The sequence below is a fragment of the Amborella trichopoda genome, chromosome 9 (assembly GCF_054954075.1).
Source record: "Amborella trichopoda isolate Santa Cruz 75 chromosome 9, AtrichopodaSantaCruz75HAP2 v2.0, whole genome shotgun sequence".
Classification (NCBI taxonomy): Eukaryota; Viridiplantae; Streptophyta; class Magnoliopsida; order Amborellales; family Amborellaceae; genus Amborella; species Amborella trichopoda.
Window position 1 is genome coordinate 28942827 of NC_142344.1, and position 25158 is coordinate 28967984.

Sequence of the window (25158 nt, forward strand, 5' to 3'; positions counted from 1 at the left end):
CCAATAAATTCAGTAGAAATTGCAAAAAATCGATAAATGCGAAACCATAATCAGCACTTTCTCAGCTGAATTGTCACAAATTCTCCGTTATCACCAGCAAATTCTTCCCTGAAAACATATTCACACGAAAGACCAAAACCTTATTTCATCATTCCAGCCTCCAAATTTACCCCGAATCACCATTTTCACCGGTAAATTTTGACCAAAAACCAGAATCCACAAAGCATCAAAACCCTAATTCACCGTTCTAGCCTCCAAATTCAGCTCCACCATACAATTTTTGTCCCTCAATCCTGCCTTACAAGCACCTAAAACCAATCAATATACCCTAACTCACAGGTCCTGCAACTTCTTGACCACATAGATAGAGAGCAACAAACATCGAGCCCTAATTTGCCATTTTCAGATGAAATTTTCTGCAAAAAAAAAGGTGATATTTTCGCGCTATTTTCAAAAACCAAATTGAGCCTATTTTTGGATTTTGAAAAAACGAATTGATCTTATTTTTGGTTTTTGAAAAACCAAAAATTTTATGGATTTTGGTTTTTGAAAAACCAAAAAATGGGCTGTTTTGTCTTTTTTTTTTTAAAATGTTATGAACTTGAAAACACGGACATAGGTGTAATAATGGAAACTTTGAGGTATTTTCGTAATAACGATGAATATAACGGATATATATGTAAATTTCGCTTTTTTAAAATTCATTTGCTGCTATTAAAAAAAAGAAAGGGTGAACTTGATATTAAACAATTTAGTTGGGGCTTGGTTTTAAGTGGGTTCGACATTGGGGGGCCAATGGCCTTGCTCCCACGCATGGGTAGGCCACCTAGGGGTTGGACATAGGGCCCATAAGGGCAACACATTCCACACACAAAGTGGAACACCCCTAATTCAATTTAAAATATTATTAAAATACTGTTTATTTTAGGAATCCTTATTGTTTTAGGATTCTATTTGGATTAGGATACTTACATAGACTAGGATTCCTACTTAGATCAGAGTTTGTTGTAAAGTATTATGTATTTTCGAAGTCCTAATTGTATTAGGAGTCCTATTCGAATTAAACCTACTTGGACTTGGACTTGGACTCCTATATAGATAAAAATTCATATTAAAATATTATTTTTTTTAAGAGTCCATCCTTCTTAGTGTGGATGATTTAGAAGATATAATTGGAGGACATGTATGGTTAGGTTTCATTTGTATACTTGGTGGAATTTGGCATATCTTAACCAAACGTTTTGCGTGGGCTCGCCGCGCATTTGTATGGTTTGGAGAAGCTTACTTGTCTTATAGTTTGGGGGCTTTATCTGTCTTTGGTTTCATTGCTTGCTGTTTCGTCTGGTTCAATAATACCGCTTATCCTAGTGAGTTTTACTGTCCTATCGGCTTCTCAAGCTCAAGCGTTTACTTTTCTAGTTAGAGACCAACGTCTTGGGGCTAACGTAGGATCTGCTCAAGGACCCTAGGTAAATAGCTAATGCGTTCCCCAACTGGGGAGGTCCTTTTGGAGGAGAAACTGTGCGCTTCTGGGATCTCTGTGCTCCTTGGTTGGAACCACTAAGGGGTCCCAATGGTTTGGACTTGAGTAAGCTGAACAAGGACATACAGCCCTGGTAAGAACGACGTTCGTCGGAATCCTGTTTGGATTAGTATTCTCACTTAGACTAGGACTCCTACTTAGATTAGAATTCAAATTTAAATGAAAGTCTAGCTTATCCTTGTTTAACTAGAAGTGGATATGGATCAAGATGCAAGTTTAAGGTTCCTAAAATTCCTCTCTTAATCGTGATGGTTGATTTGTGGGATGGATGATTCAGATTTGTTATCTCTCTCACCCCACAGATTACTTTTCGAGGCCCTCTCTCTCTCTCTCTCCTCTTGACGCCTCATCTCTCTCTCTCTCTATATATATATATATATAATTTCTGTCATCTCTCGTCCTTAGATGGTGGCATGCACACTTAGGGATTCCTAGGGTGGCACGCCAACCCCAGGCTAAGGAAGAGAGCACGCCCAACCTAGGTTGTAGGAGGGTGGTGCTACATAGTGACCTACCTTATGAGCTTTCAGGAAAGCCCTAGACCCACTTCATGCTCCCATGCCGTATTTCTTTAAATGGTATTGCCTAAGGAGCTTCCTAGTATATGGAATTCAGTGGGGCCAAGGGTTTAAGAAGTGTGCTATCGGAGTGGTAATCAGGTGTACTAAGTCCTAAAGGGCTGATCCTAGGAAAAGTATGGTAAATTTACCCAGCCTATTTATTTATTTTATATTAGAAGATCTAGATTTATATTTATTAACAAATATCCTATTATTATTAGAATTCAAATTTGAACGTTTCAATTCAGCCTTTAAATAAAGGTTTATTTTGCCAGTAAAAGTAAAAGATCCTAGATTGTTGTATTTTTTTTCTCTCTTTTTAGTTGTATTGTGGCAATTTTAAGTAGCAATTCTAGTTATTAATAAAAAAACTTTTTGAATCATGCCTTGGAATTCTACATATCCACAGGTTTCAACAATGCAAGAAAATGCGGTTTCATGTGTTAAATTCTTTAGAGATAGTTTCCAGTACTTCTAAGCTTGGTTAATTATTGGGCAGCATGAGCTTACACGAGGCTTGAGTCATCTTTTCTTTCCATCAATGCAAAACTTTTCCCGGTTGCCTTTTCTTTAGGTAGTGAGAAATTGGTCCGTTCATCTAATTGATTGTTATGAACTTAGAATTCAGAATGCTTTAAATTCTAAATTCTGTTGCTGTAAACTGCCATCTGTCCTTGTAAGTTTTTGTTCCTCTTGTACAAGAATCAGGGATTTTTGTTTGTGTATTGTGATGGCTATGGATTTGGGATGATTTATGTTGTTGCTACCTCCTTGTTGACTTTTTCTTTCATGTTAGGTATGGGCGACATCGACCTTGGGGCTGTCCTTTATCAGAAAAGCAGGATGGCTGGCAAAGGCTGTGGTGGTGGTATGCACAAGAATCTGTTTTATTAGATGTTCGTCGTAAATTACGGAAGAATTCTTGGAGCCATCTTGGAGAGCGAATGTGAGTCCACTATAAATCCTGAGTTAAATTCCAGTTAGAATTCTTGAGGCTTCAATTTCTTATATGCTGAAGTAGCATGAAGCATTTTATTGTGTGAGTGCTAACAAATGAGTTCTGGAAACATGCTTTCTCTGTTCTTTTAATTTGAATTGAGATGGAGAAGCTTGAAGAATTTGTAATAATTTGTATAAAGTGGTCAAATCATCCTTGGAGAGCGAGTGTGAGTCCACTATAAATCTGGTTGAAATCCTCTTGTTTTTGTAATAATTTGTACAAAGTGGTCAAATCATCCTTGCTTACAGGACAGATGATTGTTCGCCTTGTTCCTGTTTGTTTCTCTTATCTCTCAAGATCCTAGTTTAATCATTACCTATCTTTTTATATAAAAATGTGGTGCAGTTCTTTTCTTTTCTTTTATTAAGAGGCATTGTTCCTCTCATGGGCTTGGCTTATTAGATATTTCGAGATACCTGATACTACCAACTACGTCCTTGAAATGTTATATCTTTATAATCACTGTTTGATGTGGCTGCTAACTAGTAAATGAGGCTTAGTGAGGTGCAGTATATGAAAGTAGTGGCTATGTGGAATTCTAGGGAATAAAATTGAAACTTTTTTCCTCTTTTCTTTTATTTGTATAACTGAATTCCACTTATAGGTGCTACAAAGGATTGCTATAAATAAGAAAATGAACTCTAAATACAACCTAGGATCTTTCCTTTTATTGTCAAAGAAATATAATTTAATCCTAGGGCTGAATAAAAGCTTTAACTGTGAATTCTAATACAAATAAAATGTCTCGAAATTGCATTTAATTATACAATAATGACCCAAAATAAGCCAAGAATAGCCAGAAAGAGTTACTCGAGTTCGCCTAAAGTTACTCTTTAGGACTTCATACACCCCACACCTAATTACATGACGGATGACACACTTTATTTTATTGGCCCTACTGAATTCTTGGGGTTAGGAAGCTCTTTAGCCAATACCTTGTCCAACATCAGGGGTTTTGACAACATAAAACAAGGATAGGACTTTCCTAGACCCTCTTGGGACGTTTCTATGGCATGCCACAATTGGCACCTTCCTTGCTCAATTATGGGCTGTTCGTGCCCCTCTCTATGTTACCTAGGTGGTCGCGACATCCCTAGGGCCTCTAGGTGCTGTGTGCCACCTCTTCAATAGAGGGGGACTAGCGAGAGAGAGAGAGAGAGAGAGAGAGAGAGAGAGAGAGAGGCTTAGAAATTCAGATGGTGAGAAGTTTGGAGCGCTACCCTCTGTTTGTAGCTTTCATGGGGGTCAAGGCATGCTTATTTGAATTAGAATTCGTCTTAGTAGCCAATATGACGAGTGTAAACTCATATTCTATTTTGACTAGAATTTCCTTTTCTATCAGAGAAGATTGTAGAAAAAGTCAAAGAGATTTGGTCAAATTCAATGATTGAAAGAATATTTTCCATACACAAATTATTCCTACTCTCACAAAAAATGCGTATTTAAAGATTTTCTCAAGATTTCCTCTAACAAACTCTTCTTAAAATAACGCTTTTTTATTTTAAAAAATATTTCAAGATGAGAAGAGAGGCTGAGGGGAAGTCCCACCACCATGTGTGATGTGTGGGCCCTATGGGGGTAGCCTTCCACAGTGGCCCACCAGTGCAAAGGGGAAGCCCTAGTTATTTGGAAGGTAGGGATTCTACTCTAGACTCTTATATTTTTGAAAATTAGCAAAATGGAGTTATAAATATTCCAATTAGTGTGAATTTAGCTACGATGTTTCTTCTTCATCAAAATGATGGAATGCAGAAATCAAGTATGATAAAAAAGCAAATGACTATATTTTATTTTAATTTTTCCTTTCTTGTTAGTGAATTTACTTGTTTTTTGAGTTCCCATGATTAGTAATTTAAAGCTTTATTGCATTGAGTAATGTTATTTTATTCATACTTTGTGAAAATTTTTTAGTTTCTTTATTTTGGTATGTCTTTTGGGGTTTTTGGTTTTTTATCAAAACAAGTCACCAGAGTGATTTTTGCATTGTGCTTATTTGATTTCTGAATATCATGAAGAGCCATTGATATCCATGTCAAAACTGGTAGGAGGGCGCCCTTGGGCTAAAAAACTTCTGATTTTTAAAAAGCTCATTGTTTGCAGTATATTAGTATTTGAAAATTTCTTTCCTATTTTAAAAAATAAATCTTATTGGGTTTTCTGTAATTTGTATTAACATTGTAAAGCATTTTCTATGGTGATTTTTTTTTTTTTTTTGGAAACATTTGATTTTTAAAAAGCTCATTGTTTGCAACATGTTAGTATTTGAAAATTTCTTTCCTATTTTAAAAATTTAATGTAATTGGGTCATATTGGGTTTTCTGTAATTTGTATAAACATTGTAAAGCATTTTCTATGGTGATTTTTTTTTTTTTTTTTTTTTTGAGTAAGTCAGTAGCTAAGTCTATGGTCATTTGTTTGACAGCAAATTCTGTACTTACTCTCTTGAACCTAGCAAACAATACAAATGCAGATCTTAAAAGTGGATTTCTTCAAGAGAGAGGTTTTAGTGAATGTGGACGTCTATGTTGAGTCTCAGCCTTTAAGAATTGACATTTGTTTACTTTTTCTGTTAATAAATTGTTCATCTAGTGATGATGGGAACATCTACAAAATTTGGTGTAAAAGAAAACCCCTTAAGGTCTTGATCTAAGCCCATTTTTTCTTTCTTAAAACAGATGAGTTGGATTTATCCCATTTCCTTTCGTCCCAAAAAAATGTTTTCCATTTTTTTTTTTTTCCAGATTTGTTTTATGAGCATGTTCATTGAGCAGATGAATGTAGGTCACTTACAAAATTTGGAGAAAAAGAAACCTCTCTCGATAGGTTTTTGTTAGAGTTTTTGACTTGTGAGCTACTGTTGAAAAACTTAGCTTAAGTTTGTAGGAAATATATAGACATACACACATACACACACATGTCGGTGATTTCATGCAAGTGTTTCATAGTAATATTGTGAAGCTGGTCATTTACATAAACTGTGTTGGGACATTTGTGTGACCAAAATTTTTGCACACAGGCTCCTAATCCCAACAGTCAATTTAAAAAAGAAAAAGAAAATTGAATTTGCACTCTAGGAAAGTTCCACTTCGCAAATGAATCTAGATGGTCCATTTGGTGGACACTGAGGTCTAATCCTTTCATCATCATCATTTTAGCTTTTTGCCAATTAATTGGGGTCGGGTGCATGAATCCTAATTCTACATTCTGCTCTATTAAAGGCCATATCCTTAATGAGGTCATAAGTCCCTATATCTTTTCGGACTACTTCCAATCGCATTCTTTTGGGCCTACCCCTTGCTTTTTTCAGTTCTTCTACTTGAACTAACTTGCACCTCCTAACAGGTGTTATATTTGGTTGGCGCCACACATGGCCAGCCACTTAAGTCTACTCTCTCATTTTATCGCCTATTGGTGCCACGCCTAAATTCTCTCGAATAGATTCATTTCCAATTCTATCCCTTCTTGTCTTGTCACTCATCTATCTCAACACCCTCATCTCCGCTGTATTCATTCTATGGGTTTATTGTTTTGGTCCGCAAAACATTCTGCCCCATAGAGTAAAGCTGGTCTCACCGCTGTCTTATAGAGCTTTCCCTTTAGCCTCATTGGTATGTGGCGATCACATAAAATTCTAGTTGCACATCTCTACTTAGCTCACCCAACACTAATTCTGTATGTGACATCTTCCTCGATCTCGCCATTTTCTTAGATTATCGACCCAAGATATCGAAAGTGCAGCTTTTTTTGTACTTCCTGATTGTCAATCTTAACTACTTCCTCGTCTCTATCGCTATTATTACTAAACTTGCACTCCATATACTTCGTCTTAGTCCCACTAATTTTAATACTTTTAGATTCTAGTGGATCCCTCCCAAGTTCTAACTTTGTGTTGACGTCGCTTCAGGTTTCATCAATCAAAACTATATCATCTGTGAACAACATGCACTATGGTACTTCATCCTGTAGATGTCTAGGTAAGTGGTCCATAATTAAGACAGAGGTACATGCTCAATGCTGACCCTTGATGTAGACGTATTGTCACTAAAAACTCACTCGTCTCTCCACTAGTTGTTCGTACACTAATTACCTCTCCATTGTACATATCTCTCACCAAATCGATGTATTGTTTAGAGATGCCTTTCTTTCCCAATACCAGCTAAATCAAATCTCGAGGTACTCCATCGTAAGCTTTCTCTAGATCAATAAAGACCATGTTGAGGTCTTTTCCCTTCGCCTTAAACTTCTCAATCATTTGCATAAGTAGGAAAATAGCTTTAGTTGTTGACCTTCCTGGCATAAAACCAAATTGGTTTTCAAATACACTCGTTTCAAGCCTTAGTCGTTGCTCAATGCTCTCTCCCAGAGCTTCATAGTATGGCTTATAAGCTTGATCCCTCAATAGTTTGCACAATTTTGTATGTCTCATTGTTCTTGTAAATAGGTACCACAATACTTTTTCTTCAGTCGTCTGGCATTTTCATTGTTCTCAACACCTTGTTGAATAGCTTCGTCAGCCAATCAATGCCAATTTTCCCTATGAACTTCCAAACCTCTATCAAGATACCATTTGGTCCTAAGGCCTTTCATATCTTCAGCCTTTTCAAGGCTTCTTTCACTTCCAACATCCTAATCCTACAAATGTATCTACGATCTTTGCCATCAATTATACCAACAATCCCTTCTACCACTATGTTCCCATTATGTTTATCATTTAATAATTTTTGAAAATAGACTCTCCACCTTTCGTTGACCTCATCATCCTTCACCAAGACCCTTTAGATCCCTACACTATTTCTCTCTTATTTTTTCCAATTTTAAGATATATTTTTCACCTTCTCTTCTTCCCAGTTTATTGTTTAGATTATCATATGCATCCTTCACCAAGACCCTTTAGTTCCCTACACTATTTCTCTCTTATTTTTTCCAATTTGAAGATTTATCTTTCACTTTCTCTTCTTCCCAGTTTATTGTATAGATTATCATATGCCTTACTTTTACTTACTATTTGTTTAGCATTTTTCTTCGCATTTTTATTCTAGGTTTTGATGGCTTCTATTACACTGCCAAGTTTTATAACATGATCGTTTTTCGCTAATGGCCTGTTAAACCTCATTATTCCACCACCAAGTTTCCTTATCAAAGTTTCTTTTTCCTTTAGATTCTCCTAAAACTTCTTTTGCCCCTTTCTTGATACAATCAGCCATCTCATTCCATATTACATTGACATCATCTTCAGAGTTCCATTTTCCTTCTTTAACTAATTTATTCCTAAATAAGTCTATTTTCTCAATTTTTAAATTCCACCACCTAGTTCTTGGACGCCCATTACTTTCACCTTTTCTCCTCCATGTCTTTATGCAGACGTCCATCTAAACATTTAAGAACTGAAAGTCATTTTTTTTCTTTCTTAAAAAATATTCATCTAAGGGCCATGTTGAAAATTTGGGATAAAATAATTCCCTTAAGGCCCTGACTTTAGGGTCCCATCAATAGGACGACCTATGTACATTTTGTTAAAAAAACAACACTTTTTATTGTGTTATGTTTTTCTTTACTATTGTGCATCATGATGGAAAGAGTGTATGTTCAAATTTTTGGTTGAACAAATGCATCTATCATTGTTTATGAAGGTGTTGTTTCATTGTATTACTATACACTCTTTGTATATTAGTCATTTCCCATAAATACAATGGCTTTTTAGTTAACAACAATTTTTATTGGTAGCTTAATGATTAAGTAAGTTTACATTAAATTTTTTCCCTAATAGGACATTTACATTTTGACGGTAAGTGCCCTAAAACTTTGTTTGTACAAATATCCTTTTACTTCTTTTTAAAGATGATGAAAGTAACGTACTCCCAACTTTAATCTTGAAAATTCAAGTTGACCACCCTTTTGCTACCGTTGAAACTATCCCCTCCCCACTGTCCAACAATATGTGCCACAACTGGCCTTCTGTGCCGATCCCTATTTGATTCCCTAGGATACTTAACGTACACTGTGAAACTCAACCTTTAGTGAGTCCATGGGCCATCATTTTCCACCCTCCCTTCTTGCATCCCACCCATCCTACATCTGTCCCGCCCTACCCTAGAGTCGTGGCCTCTTGATTGTACCCTGTTGATTCCCCTAGGCTGACATGTTGCAAGTTCTTCATGCGGCTGTTGACCCACCTTGATCGTATGTCTCTAAGCATGTTTTCTCCATCACCCCTTCCAACGACGATTAAGGCAGCCTATGCATTGAGCATCGATGTAATGGTGCTGATGCTCCCTAAGCTATATCACTCCCCATGGTCTTGAGGAATGACCCATCCCCGAGGGTATCTCCAACATCAGATGGCGCATCAACTGAACCAAACCTATTAGAGCTATATGCTCTTGCGGATCACCTGACCGAAGCAATAAAGGCAAAATCAATATTCGACTGGCTCAAAAGCCCCACCATTAGCAGCAAAATGAATGGCTGGGTGTTAAAAGTGAATCCATGATTTAGGTGAGGGGTGTACTTGGAATGGGTTCTTTAGGTTTACTATTATTAGGGTTGTCATATTGACTGTACTTTCCTATTTTGTGCTGTGTGAAGTCCTACGATTTTGGGTAAAGCAATGTAATTTCTAAAAAGAAGGGATTAGAGAGGCCTTAAGTGGGTGTCTTCTTAGGTTTCTCAATATAAAGGCGGTTTTTTTAGGGAGAGATTGATGCAGAGTACTTGAAGAAACAGTAAAAATCAGCATGAAAAGAACCAGATATGCAATTTTGGAGAATTTCGATGGTTTCCTCTCACCTAGGGCTCGAGTCTTAGAAAGATGCTCTTTTATCAAGAAAGTATTTTTTTTGTCTTTTTTGAAAGAGCAGTACGTGACCCTTCTACAGCCCATCCACACCCCTCTTTTATATTAAATATGTAGTGGTTTGGACAATATTTGTCCATACAGTTGAACTTTGACCAAAGGATTCTAACCTAAGTATAACTTGAAATTAAACTTCCTAACTTTAATAAAAATGTTTGAAAAGTCCATAACTGGTCCAACAATGAAAAACAAAAACAAAAATAAAAATGAAATAGCCCTAAAACAACTAAAAAAACTATTCAAACTATTTCTTGCTCCTCTTCTTCTTGGAAGCCCTCCTAGGATTTTCATCATCCAAATATGAGTAAGAATTAAGAGGATTCTGTCGTTCCCAAAGAAGATACTCATGGCTACTCGATGTGCTTTGCTCATCATCATTCTCCCTTGGATGAGGAGAACTCACCCTCGAGTTTGCGTCTTCATCTTCATACACCATCGGACCATGATACTCAGACATATTTGAAATGTTGAAGATGGCCTAAGTCTATGTGCGAAGACAAAGCCACTTTGTAATTGTTGCTGCCCATCTTATTCAAAATCTTAAACGGTTCTACCTTGTGATCATTCAGCTTGTACTTTCCCACTGGATTTCGCTCCTTGAGATCTGCCATTACCTAGTCTCCCACATTAAACTCCTTGAAACGACGATGCTTGTCTATTGCTTCCTTGTATTTGGCTGTATTGGCTTCTAGATTAGTACACACTTGCTCATGCACTCCTTTCATTTGTGCAATCAAGTTCTCAACAGTATCATGACCTTCCTATTAGCCTGGATAGGAACCAAGTCATGTGAATGAGTATGCTTTTCCCCATATATCACCATGAACGGCTCTTACCAGTGGACTTGTTGTGAGCACTATTATAGGCAAACTCAGCTTGAGGCAGTGCTGGGTTGCACTATTTCTCCTTTTTTCTCACGATATTTTTTAAATATTGCCAAGAGTATAGTTTGGCCATCTGTTTGCGAATGATAAGCACTCACTACTAAACTGTAATTGAGTGCCCAGTTTTTCGATATAGTTCCCCAAAAATGATCGAGAAACTTTGTGTCCCTTATACCTGATCTAAAGTTATTGTCTTTGGAACACCTTGCAACTTCACCACTTCTTTGAAGTATAAACTAGCAACATGTGTGGCATCCAGGTTCTTCTTACAAGGTATAAAATGAGCCATCTTTGATAATCTATCCACCACCACAAATATAGAATCCATACCTATTTGAGTCCTTGGAAGCCCCAACACAAAATCCATGATAGCATTCTCCCAACATGCATTAGGAATAGGACGTGGAGAATGAAGCTTGGTGTTCTGTCGTTGTCCCTTAGCCAGTTGACACGTACGACATCTCTCAACAAACCGTACAACTCTCTTCAAAATTGGCTAGTAGTACTTAGACTCCACCAATATTATGGATTTGTCTAGACCAAAATGTCCACCAAGTCCTCCCCCATGAAGCACTGCTACTAGGGTTTCTCCAAGGGATCCTGCAAGAATACGAAGTCGATTTCCTTCAAAGAGAAATCCGTCATGAATAAGAAAGTCCCCATTGACTCTACTACTACAACACTAGTCCCATGTCTACTTGAAGTTTTCTTCATCTGCTTAACGATCTTTCATAAGCTTGAACCCAGCAATAGCAGTCGTCATTAAAGCGAACATTCTGCTCAAAGCATCTCTATATTTTGATTTTCTGCCTTATGCCTAATAACAAATGTGACCTCCTGCAAACAGGCTATCCATCAAGCATGTCGCTGATTTAATTTATGTTGCCCGTTAATATGCCTTAATGCTTCATGATCCGAGGACAAATAAATTCACTATGAAATCAAGTTATGCGGCTAATACCTTAAGGCTTAAATAATAGCATAAAACTCCACATCACTACGAGCTATCAACTCGTAAAATTCATTGGTATACTCCTCTGCACCCTTTCCCCTCTGACGAAGAGCATTCTTCTTATGATAGAGGGATTGTAAATAATTTTCAGGTTTGCATTTTTCTTTTAATTTATTTTTCATCTTTTCCCATGTAGTAATTTTGAGCTCTCCCATTTCTCTCTTTTCATCTTTTCCAATGTATTAATTTTGAGCTCTCTCATTTCTCTCTTCTCGGTCTAAGTTATTCCTACCATGCCGAGGCACTTTTGTCCAGCAATAAAGTAAATAGAAAAATATTTGAAATAGCCCCAAAGCAACTAAAAAATTTATTCAAACTATTTCTTCCTCGTCTTTTTCTTCTTGGAATCCCTCTTAGGGTTTTCAACCTCAAAAATTATGAGCGAGAATTTGGAGGAATTTGTTGCTCCTGAAGAGGATAGTCATGGCTACTTGATGTTCTTTACTCATCATCAAAAATTAAGATTGCATGTGTGCAAAATAGAGAGAAAAAGGGTGGGTTTTCTTTAAGAGAGAAAACCTATTATAAGGTTCGTGTGAGAGCGTGTAAATCCTTGTAATCTCTGTTCTTGCATAGTGTTTTTTTTATTTAGTAGAAGATATGTTTGCTAACTTGTGGATCTAGTCAATTGCCGAATGACATAAGTCTCTGATTATTGCTTTTTTAATTCAATGCACAATTTGTCTTTCCCTTCTATTATATTGAAGCCTTGGTTCTTATGCATCAGAATCTAGGGTTTGATATCCTTGTTGTGTAAGAGGTTTATGGTAGATCATGAAAGGTATATAGAATTCTAGATTATAAATTCAAAAATTTTCTTTCTTTTCTTTTATTAATTTCTAGAAATTCTACATACTGGTACCACAAATAAATATAATAAATTCAGCGGCAACTGAAAACAATACTCAGACTTTAGGAATAAAAAATAAGACAAAAACAACAACATATAATAACTACGTAATTGAGGGATGACTTATTGGCTTTTGCATAGCGTTACCTCTCTAGAGCTTCTTAGCACACCCCATACCCGATCACATAACCAATGGCGCCCTTATTTTTAAAATTTCTGAAATATCACTTTAGGGTTTTTATACATTTAAAATTCGTTTTAAATTTCTAAAAATTTCTAAAAATTTCCAAAAATTTAAATAAACGCTCTTTAATTTGAAAACAATATTTGGAGTTTCATAAAATCTAAAACATACGGAAATATGACTTAGAAGTGGGTAGGGGCTGGGTTGTGGTGGTAGCATCCCCACACCCTAGTCACCATGTTGTAGTACATTCTGATGTGCTGATTCTCTTGCCAAAGTAGATGAACTTGGATAATGAAAAACAAAGCATTTATAATAGGAAATGAACCCCATCTCTTCACCTAAATTATTCCACAGTGCTACCTCATTGGAAGAAACCATGTATGCGTCAAATTAACATAGATGAATATAAACCCTGCTCACCTGGCCAGTTGACATGGGTGAGTTTCTGATGCAAAATGTATTCTTATTTACTGGATAAATTATGAATAAAGCTGAAGTTATTCAGCGGGTAATGTGACTGGGTACTCCAGCTTTTTGATTCATTTCCATGCTATCTAATTCTACATAGAGTGGTGTCCATAATAATAGAATTCATGAAAAGACCAGGTACTTACGAATTCTAAAATTGTTTTTGCCTGCATGCCTGGTTGTGATGCAACTTTGACATTGGAAAACGATTAAGCTTTTGACCTTGACCTTATAATCTATTTGAGTGCATGCTGTCAACTAAATCCAATTGGGCATTGGACTATGGCAAGTTGTATGATTACTATCCAGTACAAGAAATGATTGCCATTCTTCCTTTATTTATTGTTTTCGCGCACACTTCTTATTCTTTCTTTGTTTTAGTAAGATTCATCCTACTTAAGTTAGCTTCTTCCTGCTTCTGCTTCTTCACATATAATTTCATAACCTACTGCCTTATGAAATGCAGAACCCGGCGGCGAGAATATGTCAAGTTGTACAAGACAAAGCTCGTCTCTCTCCTGCATAAACAGGTGGTTGCAGAACTTGCTACTGTTGTCTTAAGTTTTAACATTTGACCCATTCTTTAAAAAATAAATGTTTGTGTAGGCAACATATGTGAATGGCGATTCTATTATTTCCAATAATATAAATACAAAATTTCTTTAGTTTTAGAATTGCGCATTACCCAGGCAATTGGTTTGCTAGTTCCAATCTGACTGCCAATTGCTAGTTCCAATTTAACTGGCATTACCCTTAGTGAATATCAGTGATGAATTTGAAAAGTGAAAATCATAAAGAACAGAACTGACGCCATGAGCTGACAGAGCTAATGGGCTGATCACCTGTTTTTGGTGTGCTGGGCCTAGTCTTTCCTTTTTGTCAGTTCAATGCTCCATCAGACTTATGTTAGGTCTTATCCATTACTGGATTGGACCAGCTTGTTTGATAAGGCTAGTTCCTACATTATGTTAAATGTAGAGGTCTCAGTTGGTTTTATGTCAAAACACGTTCAAGTTATGTTATGATTTATTTCCTAGCATCTTCACTTTTACATCCATGCATTTTAGTGCTGCCTTCTGATCACTCAATTTTACCTGCCATCTTTTTCTTCCCTCATTTTCTTTCTATCAGGGTGGTGTTAGAGTGTTGGGGATCCTGGAGCATGAATATTAGATGTTCACTTTTGTATCAGTGTTTTTTAATGCTGCCTTCTGATCACTCAATTTTACTTAGATGTTCACTTTTGCATCAGTGCTCTTTAATGCTGCCTTCTGATCAGTCAATTTTACCTACCATCTTTTCTAACCTCTTTTTCTTTCTGTCGGGGTGGTGTTAGGGCATTGGGGATCTTGGAACATGAATCTTGGATGTTTGTCTCTGTGATGATACACTCTTTAACTGTTAATCCAAAATGCTAAAATCAAAGAGCCCCTCCCTTTGCATGGTGGTGGATAGATATAATGTTAAAGATTGTTGTGATGATAGTTGCAATTTAATACATATCAATATTTCTCAACAAAGTAAAAGATTGTTGTGATGATATACATGGGCTAGTCTATAATTCACAACCCTTGGAAACTACAAAGATTTGTCTTAGAATGAATTGTGAGTGTTGGATTTATTAAATATGCGGTTCTTCTATAAAAAAGCAACCTTTTATGGTGGCTTTCTCACTAAGGAAGGGTGCTTTGTAACCTTCGTTGAAAGATGTGTTGGATATTTGTGGCCATTAAAGCCTTATGTAGTGTTTCAAAATGCGCTAGGCAGCACCCAGGAGGCCCAGCGCCTAGGTGAGTGCTCAGAACCTGGGCGGCCCAGGTTCCAGCCCTTGATAGAGGGCCTCATGGTGTGACTAAGGGTATGGCCATAATCCGAGTTAATAAAAAGATAGAAGTTGAGAAGAGAATTTTGATAATCTATAAGGCCATAATCCATATTTTCATACAATGCTAAAACAGTAAAACCATACAAACTTACATTGATAGTTTGATACACTGTAGACTGTACACACAAAAGTTAGATAGTAGAACTAGAAACTAGAAAGTACAGTTAGAAACTAAAAATAAGAAAAATACAATGTACAGAAATTCAGAAAATATACAATCTAGGACACAATAGTCAACACTCAACAATCAACACAACAGTCAACAGGCAACACCAAGAGTCTTCACTCTTCAGTCATCATCATCATCATCAGAAGGAATAGGGTAGGCTTAATCATATGCATCAGAATCGAGGCCATCATCATCAGAGTCATCTCCCTCTTCAATAGAACGCTCGTCCTCCTCTGTTTCTTCTGAATCTGCCTCTTTCTCCTCTTCTTCTATCTGCCTTTAACTAGTATGTGCAGATAAAGCCCTAGGAGTCTTGGCTTCTCTACACTTTTCTATTTTTTTTGTGCTTCCCAGAACTCAAATATTGTATAATTTCCTCCTTGGTAATCTCAAGAACATTTTTACACGGGGCAACATATCCCTTAATACCAACAAGGTGTTTTTTAGACTGTTAAATACCCCCATTAGTAACCTTTCCACAATAATTACATTTAATATGATTTTTGTGGTTCGGATTCAAGTTATACCATACTTCCATTTCGGATCACCACTTCTAGAAGAATCTGGAGAAGATATTTCCACAGAACAAGGCTCATTTTCATCATTTACTGGTTCTTTTAATTTCAGAAGTTTAATCTCATCCCAAATAGCTTTAGAAAATTTTTTACGAGAGGCAACATTCCTTTTAATCTCTTGAAACGGTTAATACCCCCATTGGCATCTTTTTCACAAAAATTACACTTAATAGAATTTTTATCGTTTGGTTTTGGGTTATAACCATACTTCCAACTCGGATCACTTCTTCTAGATGTAGCAAAAATAGACCTATTCAATTGACAAGGATTTTGTTCCTGTTTTTGTTTTACAAAACTCATATATTGCTTAATCTCCTCTCTGATAGCTTTAGGAAAATTTTTACAGGGGCAACATCCCCCTTAATACCTCCAAGATGTTTCTTAAACCGGTTTATGTCCCCTTTCATATCTTTTTCATAAAAGTTGCATCTAATTCAATTTTTGTCCTTTGGATTCCGGTTATATCCATATTTCCAACCCAGATTTCCACTTCGACTAGATCTTGAAGAAGACAACTCAAAATAAAACAAGCAATCTAAAAAATAAATTTTTGCACTTTCTTTGATTGCTCAAACTCCAAACTCCCACCTCTGAGATATTTTCTGGTGCTAAAATAATAAATAACACCCTCTAATAGGATTATAAAACTCCAAAACTAAATCAAATCTTCCTGGGTGATGTATGGATCCATTTTTCGTAACTTTGAGAAACACTTCGATCCAATGAAAGTCACAAAATTTAGTTTTCTTGAGGTTTCTTTCTCTTTAGAATGAGTTATTGTGGGTTTAGGTTTGAAATGAACCTAAAACCCATTCTTCAAACCCTTTATATTTTTTAAAAAGTCATTATAAAGAAAATAAAATAAATTTCTGCCCCTAGGTGGGGTGCAGGCCTGGGCGGCCGCCCAGGGCTGGGGGATGCGCCCAGGCCTTCTGGACTGCTTAGGCTCTAAGCGGTCCGCTTTTTTGAACACTGGCCTTGTGAGAGCTTGTAATCAATATTTTTATACAGTGGAACAAAAAATTTGTGGGAGTTTGGTCCTTTAAGACCGAGATTGGCAAATGAAGTTTGCCGAGACTTTGATTAGGCTTAACGAGCTAGGCCAGTCGAGTTACAAAACCCTTAATACTTGGGCATAGAGCACAACCGATGAGGGTTAATAAGGTTATCCCTTGATGATGTTGAACTTGCCTAGGATAGAGAGCCAATGGATTGTATGACCCTTCTGTGTGATGGTAGGCTTGTAGAGACAAAGGCCATCGCCTCATATTTTGACCATCACACGACATGTATATATAATAGTCGTGTCGGGGAAAGAAAATCACCATTGAGGGTGATATGTGTACATGTGGGAGAGATGACCCCCATATACACCATAGAGTTTTGGTTGCATTAGGTCTGTGACCTTGGACTTGTTCTTGCGTGGAACATGTAATCCCATAGACTGGGATTGTGTCCCCTCACCTATTGACTGACTTTAGTAGCCCAATCATGAACCTTGCAATGGTCTGTGAGTCCTGGGAATTGCTGGGTCAGTTTGAGAAAGTGATTGTAGATTATAGTCCACAGTAAAAGATGGAGTGCTTAAGCAAATCAATATTTCCTTGACCTAGTTGGATTAAGTATTTTGATGTTAGATGATTCATTTTGATGTTAGATGATTTTTAGATTAGTAGTTTGAATTTTTAGAAGTTTTTGGATATTTTATTTTTTTAAAATGGATTTATAAATAGAGAGAACTTAATTTTCAGTATTTTAAATATTCAAGGAGAAAAAAATAGATAATCTTTTTTAAAAATCATTTTATTATTTTTATCATTCATACTATATATGGGGGCCCACCATATTTACACATGGAAAGTGCGTGGGGCCCACATGAGGCCCCATGGGTGACACGCCCTACTATGGGGGGCTTTCTTTCTAATTTTGGATGAGGCCATCAAGGCTCTCAATCAACTTAAGACAAAAAGGGAAATTTTGAGAAATTAAGAGATTTGATTTTCAAACTGAAAGCATGTGTAAGAAGATTGTGGAAAAGAAAGGAAAGTACATTATATTTTTCATATTATCTTTTATTTGATGGGATTAGGTTAAGGAAGCTGAAGGATAAGGTTCTAGCACATTCTTTTTAATCATGATGGCATATCTAAGGATTGTATGACTAAGATCTCTCACCCATAGGTCTTCTGTGATCAATGGTTTGGATCTATTCTTTATAAGGGTGGCTAACCCTAAGAAACCCTAACCCTGGAGAAAATCTATAAATAGGCCTCATGAGGGGTCCGATTCTCTATACATCTCATCTTTCTCTCTCTTCTCTCTCTAGGCGGCATGTCACCCTCTCTTCTCTCTAAGATCTCTCTCCCTTAGAAAATATTAATAAGAAAATAGGGGGCACATCCCACCTAGTTCCAAGAGAGGGGCACTTCCCACACACTAAGGCATTGAGGCTTAGTTCTTGTTCATTGTTTCAAAAAGCGGACTGCCTAATGGGCGGCCGCCTAGGAGGATATCCGTGGGCGCCCGTTTGAATCCGCCTAGGCGGCTGCCTAGGGCTTGCGCCTCACCCAAGGACAGAAATGCGGCTCCTGGAGGGTATTTTTGGGTCCTTTTTTTAATACTAAAGCGGCAAAATTGTGGGTTTTAGGTTCATTTGAAACCTAAAACCCATTAGAGGCTATTTTAGAAAGAGAAAACCCCAAAAAAAAAAATTTTCTACTGGGTCTCCCAGGTTATAGGCGTCCCTCTAGGCGCTAGGCAGTCTGGACCCCCCCGACCGCCTAGGTGCCGCCTAACGCTTTCTGAAACACTATTCTTGTTACATGTTCTACCTTTGCTCTCATAATTATACAAGGGTTATAGCCTATGGTTTCCCATACTTTAAATATCTGAGATAGATCATTGATCTCGTGTGTCATTAGATGAGGAGAACCAGAGTGGCGTGTATAAAGTGCAATTGAGTTAATCGTCTGGCATCTTGTTATATACTTTGTAGTTGATGTAGGAGAACTTTGATGAAACATAGAAATTCAGCAAGAAAGAACCTTGATAGAAGCAATTTTGGAGAACCCTAGGGTTTCTTCCCACCTATGCCTCAAGCCTTAGGCTTCTTTTATAAGACAAAGTCTTTGTTTTCTTAAAGAGGAATACGTGAATTCCTCTCCAGCCTATCCGTGCCCTTATTTATATTGAAATATTATTATTTTGGATAATATTTGTTCATACAATTAACTTTTGACGAAAAGGTCCTAACTTAAGTATAACTTGAAACTAAACTCCCTAACTTTAATTAAAATATCTAAAAGGTCCCTAAAATTCCTAGAAAACTAAAAAAACGCTAGAATTAAATTCTAAACCTAAAATCAAAATATACATCTTTCAAAAATGAAGAGAAATTAAATATAAGTATAAATTTTTCCCTACATCATTCTTTCCTTGTTGGAGAAAATTCGTCCCCGAGTTTTGAAATGTTCTATGATTAATTAGCATCAAAACCTCCTTCAATCTTCTTCTTTTTTGTTGGTTCAAAGATTATTCTTGGTAAAAAAAATTCCGCAAGATACAGATCTTGATATGTATATTGAGGAATTATGGCCACAATTTACAGCTTCTGAATCGACTATGCTTCCACTGTGCTACTCTGATTCCATTACCTTGAATTTCTTGAATGCTCTATATCTTTAATAATAATGACATCTTCAAAGGCCATGATGTGAATCAATCCTCTTGTTGTCTTCTCTTCATATTCTTCACCCTCTTCCTAGATGTCTTCGCCATCATCTTGATCCTTATCATAGATCGAATCTCTTAAGAAATCTTGTTGTTCATCTGAGTATATGTCGAAGAATGGTGGTGAATTCCAATCAACAACTTGTTGACTTTCCATGCAATCTATGTAAAAAAAAAATTTCACGCTTTAAATCGAAAACTCTAGAGTGATGTTTCCCATATCTGGGTCTTCTATTGCTATCCTCATCAACCGAATCTACATGCGAAGCGCGAAAGTGAAAATGCTTGCACATGAGATCCTCTTGGGCTGAAAGATCACCGTCTTGCCCATTATTGAGGCTCGCGAACTGCTGCGCCAGTTACTGAACTTGCCTTTCAAGTTCCTCAATTCTGTCATCTATGGGATCACAAAGCGGATCTATGAAAGCCGCTCTTCTACGGCCCTTTCTTGCTGCCTCGGGTTCGTCGAAATCAGAAATCATCGGCAAATAATCAACAAAAATTGCTGAAATCAGCAAGATCTAGGTTGTTTTGGCAAAGCTTTGGCCAAAATCAGCAAACCCTAGACCCCACTATAACTTTCCCTCTTTGTTGTTGTCTTAGGGCACCAAAAAAAAGGTGATGCTACAGTAACTCAGTACATGCTACAGTAACTTTCGTATTGTTACAGTAACTTTTGTACTTGCTACAGTTACTTCCGTGTAGATCGTGAGCTCTGATACCACTTGATGTAGGAGAACTTGACGAAATATAGAAATTCAGCAAGAAAGCACGTAGAAATTCTGCAAGAAAGCACCTTAACACAAGCATTTTTGGGGAAACCATAGGGTTTCCTCACACTTAGGCCTCAACCTTTAGAATTAAACTAAAAAATCCTAAAACTAAAATCAAAATATATATCATTAAAAATTGAATAGAAATTAAAAATAAGTATAATTTTTCCCTCCATCAGTAGTCTTGTTATTTCTTGTTCTCACGAGTCTTATGTGCTTTTTATTTATTGAATAAAAGAAGATGTATTAGTGGCAGCATGTGAGATCCTTTTTTGTTATTATTTGTTATTTATTTTGAGTTGATTTAATTGTGTTTGGACCTCTATAAGTGCTCTAGCCAGTCAAAAGAAGAAAAATGGCATATACGATGCTAGTTCACCCTGTCCAACGTTCAAGACAATGGGTACTTTTGTTGTCATTATAAGGGCAAAGTTGAAATTTTTAATAAAGGGCAAGGGTATTATTCAAATAAAGTTATTAGGCATTGACTTTATTTTCTTGGTTAAGTCGGTGGGGATTTGGGCCGCTACTTGTTTTTCATTAATAAAAAAGATTGTTACAAAGCATGTAGAGTTTATGGTACAATTTTGTCATGCAATGTCCTGGCCATATCAGAATAAATAAGTGGCGAAAGAAAATCAAATGGCCGGGCACGCCAAGGTATGGCCTCATAGAGACTTGCGACACTCTTGGCTAGGTGATCGGCCATCGAGTTGGCTTCTCGGTAGACATGCATAATACTCTAGGGGCGGCCATCCAGGTGGTAAAGGCAGTTTGCTATCATAATACGGAGATTCCTGGGGGCTTATGGTGGCCGTGTAGGCAATGCACCAGAATCTGTGAGTCGTTCTCATTGAGCACTACTACACAATGCAACTCGATAGCTAGCTGAATGCTCATTTTCAAGGGCCGAAAATTTAGAAACATTGTTTGATGTGTGGCCAAGGGGAACAACAAAAGCGGCGAGAAACTCTCCCATATCGTTTCTAGTAATTCCGCCACAACTAGCGACTTTGGGGTTGCCAAGAGATGAGCTATCGATGTTTAATTTATAACAACCTGCTGGGGGTGGAGATCATGAGACCAATAAATTGAAGCTTTAGGATGCATAGGGTACGACTAATTTTTGAGGTTGTTGACTATATGTTTCTGTAACCCCGTAACAATAGAGATGATTCGGTGCAACAACTGTTCTCTTTCGGGTCTCTTTCCTTCAAAGATATACAAATTCCTTTCAGTCCAGGGGAGCCAGATGGTTGTGGAAAATAGAGAAATCCTAAGATTACGTTATTCCGTCAATCGAAACCGGACTTTAACCCAACTCTCGAATGTCGAAGGAATCGATGAGGCCATAGGGAATCTTTTGCCACGTCACCACATAATAGAGCACCAGAGAACCTGCAAGAAAATACGCACTCGAATAATATGGTTAACACAATCACTTTAAGTCACAAGGGGCAACAAAATGCTAGAGAAATTCCTTTGGACTAGAGTATTTTTGATGTAGGGAGGTGAAGATGAAGGGAAAGCCTAGTTAACGATTTGGCCCAAGGGTCGAAATAAAATGGCCATAAAGATTTGAAGATCTCTCTGGTGGGGGCCGTATCTCTAATTTAGTTCCAAGCGCTCTTAATAGAAAAAGATCCATTTGAGGAGTGAATCCATGGAAGAAAGTCATCAAAAGGATGGAGAGGACCTGTGAAAGACTTCACCTGTTGCTAGGCTCGAATCAAATGCCCAGAAGTAGTTCTTCGCAAAGAATTGGGCCCAATGATGGGTTTGGGCCGACATCACTATTGGGGGTTAGCAGAGAGAAAATCAGCTAGACGAGACTTCACAGGTAGACCCAAGTCTTTGTGTATGTTATGTCCAAACTCGTCCTAGATACAGACCCCTGATAGCCATGGATCTGCCCAAAATTGGGTGGAATTACCATTACCCACAACTCACTTAACATTGCGCTTGGATCGATTTAAATCAGAGGAGATGCCCCTCCAAGCATGAGACTAATTCTTGTAAATGCCTAATACCAGGACCGACCTTCTCAAAGTGAAGGTAGATAGTCTCCCAATTTAGGAGATGTAATCCCTTCATATCTGTACCTGCCCAAAGAAAATTCCGTTGACATCTCTCTAAAAAATTGCAAGTTCGAACCAGCAGAAGAAAGGATAGAGTCTAGTAGATTGAGGAAGCACTTAAGACCGACTTATTCAGCTGAAGTCTGCTAGCAAAAGAGAGTGTTAAAGCGTGCCAGAACCCACTTGTAGCAACTGTCTGCCCCACCAAAGCTTCTCAATGGGACTGTCTTAGGGAGCCATGAAAGAGAGGTAAGCCTAGATATTTCTTTGGCAGATCGTCTTTGCCAAAATGGAGAATATCTTTAGTTTTTGATTTGAGTCCATCACCACCACCAAAGAATAGAATTTTGCTTTTCATAACGTTGAGTTTTTGCCTCGTGGCCCCATAGAAAGAATGTAGGATGTTACTTACAGCAATTGCAGCCTTAAGAGATGTCTCACAATTTTTTTTTTTTTTTTTTGATAAAGTTAACTTTGATGTCTCACAGAAAATTAGGACATCATCTGCATACAGTAGTTGAGAAACCCCATAGTTCTAACCAGATGGGAAAGCTGTTGGTAGGGAACTATTTTTTAAAGGCCTCTTTTAGCTGCCTACTCAGAAAATCCAAAACAATTAAGAATAAGTAAGGAGAAAAAGGATTTCCCTTGCCCAACCCCTACTTGGTTTTGAAGTAACCTTTAAGCAAGCCATCTACCAATATGGAAAAGCTAGGCGTACTAACAGAATGCTTCAACCAAGTTATAAACTTTTCAGGAAACCCCAAAGCTGTCAACCGCTTCATCATGAAAGTCCCATGACACCTTGTCGTAGGCATGGCTAAGATCTAGTTGGAGGCACATTTTGGGTCTGCTAGCTGGTTTGTGGTATATTGAAATAATTTCATTACCCATAAGCATATTATCAATGATTAGTCTACCCTTCAGCAATGCTGCTTGATAGGGCATAATAAGAGCATCCTCGACTGTATGTAGTCTATTAGCCACAGTCTTGCTCATAATTTTTTAAAGAACATTGCATAAACCAATGGTCCTAAAGCCCTTCATGGTACGAGGTGACTTATTCTTTGGGATTACCATATAAAAGTAAAGTTAACCTACCTTAAGAGCATACCTTTGATAAAGAAATCTCTGAGCGGTAGCCAAGCTTATGAGACTACTTATCCACTTTGTCATGATTTAAATTTGTTTCCAAACGAACTAAAATTCCAATGTCATGCTCGAACAAGAATTTCCTAATGTCATATAATCCATCATGGGCATTGATACCCTTGACGTTCCAAGGTAAGATTGACATATGATTTAAGAGTTTAGTGGAGTGCCTGTTTTAGGAGAGGGGGCACTTATTGTGGAAGGTGAACCCTTGCGGTCCTTCATGGCTCGTAATTTCTTGGCCTCCTTCGGGTTTTTTGTCTCATCATGATGAATTTCATGAGTCGTCATAATATGACGTTGAGGGTCAACAGCTTTCTCCATTGGCACCCCAAACTGTTGGTTTGTCGTTAGTAAGTCCGGTGAGGGCAAGTTCCCAGCGGTGTCAGTGGAGGAATCATCAAATATTCTGGAAGCATCTTTTCGGCCTGGTGGGACTAATTTAAGACCACCTTTTTCGCTTGACGAGGGAGGCGGATAGTTCTCCTTGTTGCTATCACCTCGAGAAGCGAACTCATTCCCGTCCAAAATTTTCTGGTCACTAGAGCCACTCATAGATTTTTGCCTCTATTCAATAAGGCGTTATCTTCGGAAATTGCACCGCCAACTCATTATGGTTTCCTTCAACGGAACCTTCCAAAAATGTGTTTTTCATATTTGAACCTTCCAAATTGTTTTGGAAACATTATCTTTCTCTTCCCACTTTTCAGCTGTAAAATCCATATTGTTTTTGGAAGCCTAATCTTTCTCATGTTGGTCACCCTCTACGATTCCATTGATTGGTTGATGTCTTGAATCCAGTGACCCCAAACTCTTTGCAGAATTGATCGGTGTGCCCCTCACATTTTTGCAACTCATTGCATGGTGGTACTACAGCAGAGAAGGTGGAGACCTCTGTGAGACCATGAAGCTCGTCTTCCATGGACACTTGCAGTTTGAGAGCATCTAATATGTTGGCCTGTTGAGGAATGAAGGTTTTTTTTGCGATAGAATTCCTCCTTTCTTCCTTTAACAGCCCTCCACACTTCCTCATTAGTTCGTTAATGTGTAGGATACACCTTGTTCTTCTGATTTCCAGCAGCAATATGACTACACCTTTTACAAGACTGCGACTTGTGGCCCATAGCATGACAATTAGAGCATTGTACAGGTATGACACACTGTTTTAACTCTTTGCCATTAAATCCAAACTTTCTTCAGATAATCCACAACAGTATTCATAGCGACACATACCCTTGCTTCAGGCCTTGTTCGTAGTCTGTGGGTTTGTCAATATAAATAGGTTTACCAACAGCAGATGTGATAGAGGCTAAAATCTCAAGGCTCCATGTAAATTGTTGGTAATCTAGGGAATTTGATCCATACAGGAAGCACTTCTTTTACTTTTTTTGATGGTTGAGGGTCCGGCTCCCACTTCTACAGCACCAGTCACTTCTTATT

At 37.5% G+C, this 25158-nt stretch overlaps 1 protein-coding gene across 10 annotated transcripts in view; it reads left to right on the plus strand.

Annotated features, from left to right (window-relative positions):
* LOC18430385 (vacuolar protein sorting-associated protein, putative (DUF1162)) overlaps positions 1-25158 on the plus strand; it is a 144811-nt gene that overhangs the window by 38322 nt on the left and 81331 nt on the right. For all 10 annotated transcript variants that reach the window (XR_016040549.1, XM_020664999.2, XM_020665003.2 and 7 more), the window contains exons 11-12: positions 2900-3049; positions 13824-13887. Coding sequence is in view for 9 of the 10 variants with exons in the window: in XM_020664999.2 (XP_020520658.2) it covers positions 2900-3049; positions 13824-13887 (214 nt within the window). In the remaining variant the exon portion in view is untranslated. The remainder of the gene's footprint in view (positions 1-2899; positions 3050-13823; positions 13888-25158) is intronic.